Source organism: Rosa chinensis, chromosome 2 (genome assembly GCF_002994745.2).
Source record: "Rosa chinensis cultivar Old Blush chromosome 2, RchiOBHm-V2, whole genome shotgun sequence".
Taxonomy (NCBI): Eukaryota; Viridiplantae; Streptophyta; class Magnoliopsida; order Rosales; family Rosaceae; genus Rosa; species Rosa chinensis.
Genome location: NC_037089.1, coordinates 48,391,620 through 48,401,350, shown reverse-complemented (window position 1 = coordinate 48,401,350; position 9,731 = coordinate 48,391,620). Strand labels below are relative to the sequence as shown.

Below are 9,731 nucleotides of genomic sequence, written 5' to 3'. Positions count from 1 at the left end.
ACACCGCTGCCACAGGGCATTATTTAGCAAATTTCATTGAAGAGATATATGAATTGTAGTCTGACAACTAAGTTAAGATCTTGTATTCGTAGTATAACTCTTGTCTCATAAAGAAAAGAAAAAATCAACAACTATTAATGCATTGATTTGGTAATGTTGTATAAGGCTGTGATCTCTAAGTTAATTCAGGAGTATAGTAGCATATAGAAATTTGAGAGATTAAAATAAAAGTGTACTTATGGGGAAATGTAACTCTTAGACGATGTGATGTGATCAATTTATTTTCATTATCTCTTGGTCAGAAACTGTTATGAAGTATCCTTGTTACTTACACTACTCATTTGATTCCCTTCTCAATTGTAGTTGATCTCCATTAAATCTAAATCAAATAGTGAAGAATAAAAATCTAACTGTGCTCAAAGAAGTAGAAAGTATGAGAGAAATGATAGACGGATCCTGAAGCAATATATATACCTAAAATGCTCATGGTTTGAGAGAAATGATGGCTCTTTTAGTAACTTCAAATTGTCTTAAATTTAGACATTATCATCCTTTCCATGAGCTATGATACATGCTTAACTTTTAATTTTATTGAAGTATTTCGTCTCCATTTGCCGGCAGGTATCCTTGCAGTTATATTCACCTTAAGGAGATTTTTCATTACTTTGATTACCTTTGAGGGGATTTTTTTCACCTAGATTCCACTCGAGGGGATTACTCCTCATCCATATTCTTCTTGAGGAGAAATCTCCTCACACAGATTCATCTTAAGATAATTTCGTCTCACCTAAATCTTTCTTGAGTGGTTTGTTCTCACCTAGACTCGCCTTGAGGGGATTTCGCCTCACCTAAATTCACCTTGAGAGGTTTTGCCTCACCCAAATGCGCCTTGAGAGATTTCACCTTAAGGCATTTTTCCCAAACAAATTGCGCTACTTCTCTATCAGGTCATTTCTTGAATAGAAAGTGTTTTTAAATTTTAAACCCCCACATAACCTTCATATTTCTTAATGTATGTTTCTCTAGAGTAACTTTTTTCTTTTCTTTTTTTCTCTTCTCACATTTTACAAATATTTCTTTATTTTATCAAAAATATTTGACTATATAGGAGAAATTTCGCAGAAACGGTGGAAGATAAGATATTTTTCCTTTATCATATATCGGTAGGTTGTGAGCAAATTCAAGTTATCACATAATTATTAAGCGACAACCCATAGAAGTCGTCGCCTAATTGGTCTTTTGTGAGAAAATTAAAGTTGTCACATAAATGTTAACCGATAACTGATAGAAGTCGTCACCTAATTGATTTTCAGCAAGGAATTTCAAGTTATCACATAAACATTAAGCGACAATCTGTAGAAGTCGTCGCCTAATTGGTCTTTTGCGAAAAAATTAAAGTTGTCACATAAACGTTAACCGATAACTGATAGAAGTCATCGCCTAATTGATTTTTAGCGAGAAATTTCAAGGTGTCACATAAACATTAAGCAACAACCCGTTGATGTCGTCGCCTAATTGGCTTTTTGCGAGAAAATTAAACTTGTCACATAAACATTAACCGACAACTCGTAGAAGTCATCACCTAATTGGTTTTCAGCGAGCAAGTTCAAGTTGTTACATAATCATCAAGTGACAACTCGTAGAAGTCGTTGCCTAATTGGTCTTTTGTGAGAAAATTAAAGTTGTTACATAAACATTAACTGACAACTAGTAGAACTCGTCGCCTAATTAGTTTTCAGTGACGAAATTCAAATTGTCATATTAACATTAAGCGACAACCTATTCAAGTTGTCACCAAACTGATTTGCAGTGAGGAAGTTAAGGGTGTCACATTAACATTAATCGACAACTCACATAAGTGGTCACTAAATCAATATTCAGCGACAAAAATCTAGTTGTCACATAAACATTAAATGACAACCCTTAGAAGTCGTCGCCAAATTAATCTTTTGCGAGGAAGTTAAAGTTGTCACAAGAACATTAACTGACAATTGGTAGAAATTGTCGCCTAATTGACATTTTGTGAGGAATTGAGTGTCGCATAATGTCATATGGGCGACAACTATCAATTTCTCGCAAATACCTACTTTATGCTACAAATTGGTTGTCGCTGATGGAATCATGTGCGACAACTGAAATTTCCTCGTATTTGCCAAGATTTTGCAACGAATTTTGAGTTGTCACAATGAAATTCCTCGCTTTTGCTATTTTCTCTTGTAGTGTTTAAAACTTGAAAATTGGTTCCATACCGAACCAAACCATTTATAAACTGGGTTGGTTTGGTTTCTTTTGTTCTTAAACTGTGAAACCCAAACCGACCAGTATGTTTGAAATATAAGAGAAAAAGTTATATATATATATATATATATACACACACATAATAAATATATATTCATATGTCCGGTTTGTTTTAAGTAACTTCTAAATCTCCAGTTATAACTTTATTCTCAAATGATATACTATCATATTGAATTCAAGGCAAACCGTAGTATATAATCGCTACAATTTTTTTGATCCTTTCATATCACATCTCTGATATCTCAATCTCTCATTCTTTGACCTTTAATACTATCACATTAAGCTAGTATTGATGGCTAAGTCGTTAAATAAGTGAATCACTTTGAATCTAATTTAGGTTTTAGTTTTGGACTTTATGTTTTGGATTTTAATTATTGAATTTTAAATTTAGATAATTTAACATAATTTCAATTCTTGTGGTTGAATTTTTACTATGAATTTTTTCATAAATATTATGTTAATATTATATAGATGAAAACCGCCTAACCAACCAAATCAAACTATCTTTAATTAGATTGGATTGAGTCGGATTGAACTTTTTTTTTTATGACCGGTTTTCAAAATGCCTAAACCCCTCACTTTGGCATAGAGACGATTTGGAGTCAAAACCGATCCAATGCAATCCGTGTGTAGCCCTACATGCCACCTTTAATAAAAAAAAGGTTCAATGTCTTAAACTTTTAGCAACAAGCTTGGAATCTTAAAAATTTTCTGATATAATTCTGCATTCCATTACTTGAAATCTATCAAATAAATTTTTTTACAACAATTGAACCAATCATTGCTTGCTCGCTTACTATCAAATAGTGATGAGGTTTGGCACTCCATGCTTGCCTCTATTGCTAATGTGGAATGCAGAATATTATAATAAGTGATGACCAGAATTTCAAACAAATTACACAATAGTTGTCTAAAAAATTAAAGAGTTGGAAATGATTGATTCAACTCGGTAAGTACCCATGATAAAATTTAAAGTGCAGGCATTTCTTTTTTCTCCATTATGTTTCTACATAATTTACATTCACTTCAAGTCCCACATAACACTGACATATCTATTAAAAGCTAACAACGCAAGACATATTAATATGATCTATTCAAAAACCACAAAGGAGTAATTGTTGGTTGGTCTGTAGTTCTCGATCAAAAGTAGACAAGAAGTAGCTACTCCTAAGCCTAATAATAGAATTGAGGATAGCTTTCTCCACTTCTAAACTCATTCCAAGCTGAACAAGTGAGACTATATAATTCATGAGGAGTGAATCGCACGGGAGTACGATAGGACCGATTCTCGATATTCCTAACTCTTCTTCAGACATCTTAAAGAGCTCTTGGAAAATGTGGTTGCAGAGATAGGATAAAGGAAGTATAAAGCGTCTATTGTCAAGGGTGTAGATGACAAAAGTGCCCTTATCTGCGGTACTACTATTCATCTTGTTACTGCCAATGACTGTTGGGGGTGAAGTTCTCTTCCTCCCAATAACAGGTACCTTCTGCAACTTCTTGGTCATTTTGATGAGCTTCTTCGGGCTGAGCATCACGTCCATGGTGATATTATATGTGATCAGCTTAGCAAAAGGAAGAGCTACAGAAAAGGTGAGTTAATATGTTGAATGCTGAAATTTTGTTATTGCAATGCTCGTATATGGAGTATATGTGTATGGCCTTCATATATATATATGAGGAGATTATCCAGCCACTTTAGACGTATACTAAGAATTATTACATTAATTAATTGGAATAGATTTTGTTACTCAATCTCGTTGGTGGAGAAAATCCCTATGTTTGGCAAAAGCTGGGATATGCTTTGGAGTAAGAGATGCTTCTTATGAGTTGATTATTAGGGCAGATATCATATTGGTTAGTTAAATATGCTGGCCGGAAACCTCTATATCACTCATTGATACAAACAATAAGTTACAAGCTTAACTCTTCGATCAGTACTGGTCAACCTTCCAAATAGTACCATATAAATGTTTTATTCAAGACTCATTTTTGGTGCATAGGTGAGTTTCTCTCATTCTGTTATGATCGATTTCATTTATTCAGTCGGTAGGATATGTACTTTTTCTCAAATAACAAATTCTGGTAATTAATATGCTCAATTTTTTTTTCCTTATTATTGGTAAAGATGCTTTCTTCTTAGAGTTGATAACTAGGTCAGATATCATATTAGAATTTAGTTAATTAGTTTTTCTCATTCTATTATTTTGTACTTTTTTTTGTTAAAGTACAAATTCTGGTAAGAAGGTCATTTGAGAATTGTTAAGATGCTATTATTTCATTACAAGAAAGTCCAAAGTGGAGGGAATTTCCAATGTTAAGTACTAGCTTTATCTTAGTGTGAGACAACCCTAGCTAGTAATTAACTACATCTTTGTTTGATCTTCCATACGTCTTGTGGTTACAATAAAGAATGGACAATTCTTAGGTTCACCTTTTGGCTTTGTTTGGTTGGTGGAAAGGAAATGAATCATTTTCCTTTCCATTGGGAAAGTGAATCCTGAGGAGTGGGGGAGGAACCAATTTCCTCCACTTTTTCCTTTCCTTTGGGAACCAATTTCCCTTCCTTGGCTGTCCCAAACGCAGGAAATGAAACACTTTCATTTCTCAATGCCCAGATTCTGGGAAACAAACATGGCTTTTGAGTGATTGAGCATATTCACCATCTCTTGTGATTAATGCATAATAACTTTATAATTTTCTAATCCAACTATTTATGTTGTAAAACTTAATACAAAGATTTAGCTTTCTAAAAAAATTAATCAAATTGAACACCTTTTAGTTATTCATTTCTATAAAATACATGGATGATTCATCATAATAGTAGTAAGTGTTGTTAGAATAATCCATTTGTTTCAATTAGATAATTAAACGATTTTCTAGTCGATTGATTTTTTACATAGATGGTCTTTAAAAGCTAATTTAATATATGAACCGTTGGATTATAAATAAAAATATGTTAATCGACAATAGGATGAATATGCTCATTCACCCTAGGGGTCTCGGTAACTGAAGAGTCAGCACGGTACCGTACCGGAGCAACTTTTTCGGCTCAGGCTCTCGGTAGTGGTACAGCCAATCACAGAGGTTCGGTGATACCGAACCAGCCGAGATAGATGTTTCTGGATTTAATTCCAAAAAATACTCCCCCCTTGCGTCTGCCAAGGATTGAACCCTAGCCATTCTCGCTACAAACTCGAGCCACTTACCACTAGGCCACAAGCTTGCTTGTAATTAGTTGCGCATAACTAAACAAATATACTTGAATCAGAAATCACGAAAACTAAAAACTCTTTCTTGTCTTCTACTTCGAGACATTTCTCTTTCTTCGTTCTTTCTCAATCTCTTCCTCCTCTGTTTTCTTTCTTTCTGCACTCTCTCTGTCTCTCTCTCTCTCTCTCTTCGTTTCTGACTTTTGTTCTTCTTCCTCCATTTTGTCATCATTTTTCTTCTTTTCTCTATTCTTCCACCTTTGTACTCTTCCTTCTTCCTCCTCATATTGTAATCCTCATCTCCTTTGCCTGATTTTATCTCTGCAGTCCTCTAAATTTCAATGATCGGAATTTTCAAATACCGGCCAAAACCGACCTTTGAAAGTGGTAACCGCAAGCACTGGCAACCGAAAGCTCCGGCACGGCTACGACAACACATTTGGCGAAACCGAAGAGTTTTGGTCGGTATTCGGCTGACGTCAAAAACTCCGGCAACCGTACCACGGCCAGCCCTAAAGAATTGTCCATAAAGAATTCTAACTTTTGGTGGCCAAAGACATTTTAGGACATCCTCCGTAAAACACAATATGTTCTTGACTTGCAAGAAAGAATACTTCTTCTCCATTTCATAAACTGTTTTTCATTTCAGAGCAGAATTTTTTTATTTGAACTTTTTGAATTTTTATCCCCGCTCCACGTTGATGCAAGTGAGATACGAATTTTATTATCTTCTCTCTCTCTCTCTCTCTCTCTCTCTAAGAAACCCTAGGCGGCCTCTCCGTTTTGCAATTCGTTCTCGTCCGGCGGAGCCCGAATGTCAGGCCTGGCCTTTGGCCTCGTCGTCGCCTTGGGTTTGGCTGCCGGACGGGAGACCTACTGCCCAGGGGATTTTGTCTAAGGATTTCTCTCCGGTTCTTTCGATGGTTTGGCTGGGATGGTGATGAGGAGATGGTCGTGCAGCATAGCTCAGTTTTTCTGCTCCCCGTTGATTGATCGACAGCGCCATGAGGCTTGCTCGACAGCGATGGGGTTTGCGAGGCCTGGCTCGGGGATGGCATTTCGGTGGTGATACATGTTGCGGCTTCGACATGATGGAGCGGTGCAGATCATGGCGATGCGGAGATCACGGCGACGTGGCGACGTGTTCGGACGGAGCGTGGCCGGACCATGGTGCACGTCGGGTCTGGGAGGAGCCGGTGGACTGTTCCAAACCAAGAGGATGGGCCTGAGTGATCTCTTTGGTGACCCTATTGGGCTCAAGTTTTGGGCTAGGGTTTTGGCCCTAGTGCATTATCTAGGATAGTAATTTTATTACTTTCAATAAGTCCCTATTTTTCAGGGACAGTCTAGGTACTTTTGTGCATTTAGTTTTGGCATTTGGTCTGATCTTGTCGACTTAATTCTCAGTAGATCTAGGTGTACACCAATTGAGGTCTCTAGGCAGCTAGGTTTATTGGTTAAAGAGTTAGGTTGGAAGGGTCAGATCTTTCTAGCGCCTCCGGCGTAGTACCAAAGGGGGATTCCAGCTATGTCTACGTATTGATTGTACAATGAGTGGGTCTATGTTTCAATGTATCGTTGTGGGTACTACCACTATCTTCTTGTCTGTAAATGGCAACGGAATGGTATGTAATGGCCTATTCTGGCTTTTGATGAATATATATTCGCCTACTGGCTCCATTATCAAAAAAAAAAAAAAAAGTGAGAGACGAATTAATATTAGAAGTTGTTACAAGTTCTGATTTTAAATGTATATCATACAATTATCCAATTAAACCACAAAGCATAACAAAATCCATTATAGGCTTTTGCCAATTGATCCCTTCACAACAGTAAGCATATAATTCAATTGAACTACTATGGACATCCATTAACGTGCTTCTCTAAATCCATCAACATGCTTCTCTAATCATTCTTCTTCGGTACAAAATCAAGTTCACAATTCAATCAAATTGAGTCCCAAAACTTAATCATTTACAATTCACCATTCAATCCCCAACAATTAATTACATCTCTAATGATTTCACGACAAACACAATCGTATCAAATTTGAGTCTGAGTTTCACAACATTACCTTTGTCATATAATGATTGTAGACACAATAAATTCTAAGCCTAATGATCGAGTTGAGGATAGCTTTCTCCAATTCTAAACTCATTCCATGCTGGGCAAGTGACACACTATATATAATTCATGAGGAGTGAATCGCATGGAAGTACGATAGGACCGCTATTCGATATTCCAAACTCTTCTTGAGACATCTTGAAAAGCTCTAGGAAAATTTAGTTATAGAGATAGGAAAAAGGAAGCACAAAACGTTTCTTGTAAAGGGTATAGATACCAAAAGTGCCCTTATCTACAATGCTACTATTGATCTTGTTACTGCCAATAACTATTGGGTCTTGATTATTGTGATGACCTTTTTTGGGATGAATGTCACGTCCATGGTGATTTTATATGTGAAGTTTATTTTATATTTTATATTTTATCTTATTTAATTTTTTTTTTAAGAGGATCAAAGGGTTTCACTCCTGCTCCCATTGTGACTCGAACCTATGACTGCGTACATAGGTAGTGGGTGCTCTAACCACTGAGCTAACACCACTTCGTCAATCTTTTAAAATGCTAAAATTTTGTTATTGCAATCTTGTAGATGGAAAATAATGCTAGGTAAACCATTTTTTAGATACAATATGCATCTCACCTTATTTAGCAGTTGAAGTATTATAACCACATTATTTTAATTCCCCGATAGGTTGAGCTTTGTACTATATAAGCTGCTACTTAAGAGCATCTCCAACAGAGTAGCTAAATTTAATTTTTAGCTATATTTAACTATTTTTGAAGTAAAATTCAGCTCCAACAGACTAGCTATAGCTTAGCTATATTTAACTTTAGCTAAATTGGCTAGCTATATTTAGCTAGAGAATCCTACATAGCTAAAGCAAAAGTTATATTTCTCTCTCATCTTTTGTCCACATGTCAGTTTACGATTCGATGAAACATAATATATCACTTACAAATAGCTATCATTGATGGAGCAACATTGTTAAATCAATAGCTATAATTCACAAGTTTAGCTAAATTTAACTAAAAAATAAATTCTACTGTTGGAGATGCTCTAAGATGGGATGCATATGGTATCCAAAAAGATAATTCACGTACCTAGCATTACTCTTTAATTATATACGAGGACATGATCCCCAGTCGCTTTAGACGTATATTATATACAATAATCATTACGTTAATTGGGAATCGATTCATGTTTTGTTACTTACTCTCCTTCATGGACAAAATTCTTGTGCCAAAGGCTGTGATATACTTTGGAGTAAGAGATGCTTCTTATGCGTTGATAACCAGGTTATATATCATATTAGTTAAATATACCAAATACTTCTTATTAAACCTAGGACTAAATTTAGTTTGCCCCCTTCAACTTTAGGGCAAACATCAATTTGGTCCCTGACTTTTTTTTTTTAATCATGATGGTCCCTGCACTTTTAATTTCCATCAACGAAGTCCAAATTTCAAATTTGACACCAAAGATGACGTCACAAGCTGATTTGGTACCGACATGGGGGCCCACTTTTCAGACATTGACCCTTAATTTGGATGAAATGTCCAAACTACCCTTGTTACCCCAAAAATAATAAAACAATGACTGACTCCCTCTCTCTCTCTCTCTCTCTCTCTCTCTCTCTCTCTCTCTCTCTCTCTCTCTCTCTCTCTCTCTCTCTCTCTCTCCTCCTCCTCCTCCTCCTCCTCCTCCTCCGCCATGAAAGACAGAGAAACCCAACAACCCTCTCGCCCTCGACCTCCTTCTCTCTTCTCCATCAGAACCCAGAAGAACAAAAGGTCCGACAAAAAAAATTATCGAGCACCATTCCCAAATCTCTCAGCAAACCAAACAAGCTCCGAATCAAATCCAGACGCACACCACCAAAAATCTAACCCCGACATTCAAAATCCCATAATACATGGAGAAGAATTAAATCGCAAAACAAAGGAAACATAATCAAAATTGCAAAGCAAATAGAGCCATCACTTCCATTTCAGTGGTGTCGAAATCGGAAATTGAAATTTGCAATCTGGGAATAGAAATCGATCCAGCTCTGACTTCTGCCATATCGATCCAACTCCGACCACCAAATCTCAACAACCATTCAACCGGATTGCCGCCATGATACAGATTCCCAAATCTTCTGCTACCGAACCAAACCC

General features: G+C 36.3%; 1 protein-coding gene across 1 annotated transcript; it reads right to left on the bottom strand.

Annotated features, from left to right (window-relative positions):
* Positions 1-3,392: 3,392 nt before the first annotated feature.
* LOC112184425 (auxin-responsive protein SAUR68) lies at positions 3,393-3,842 on the bottom strand. Its single transcript, XM_024322683.1, has one exon. It carries the CDS (start codon positions 3,840-3,842, stop codon positions 3,393-3,395), a length of 450 nt encoding a protein of 149 aa, XP_024178451.1.
* Between the last annotated feature and the right edge of the window lie 5,889 nt (positions 3,843-9,731).

What these genes read in the sequence shown, in the direction of transcription:
- LOC112184425 (XM_024322683.1), bottom strand. Translation starts at nt 3,842, where the DNA reads ATGGACGTGATGCTCAGCCCGAAGAAGCTCATCAAAATGACCAAGAAG.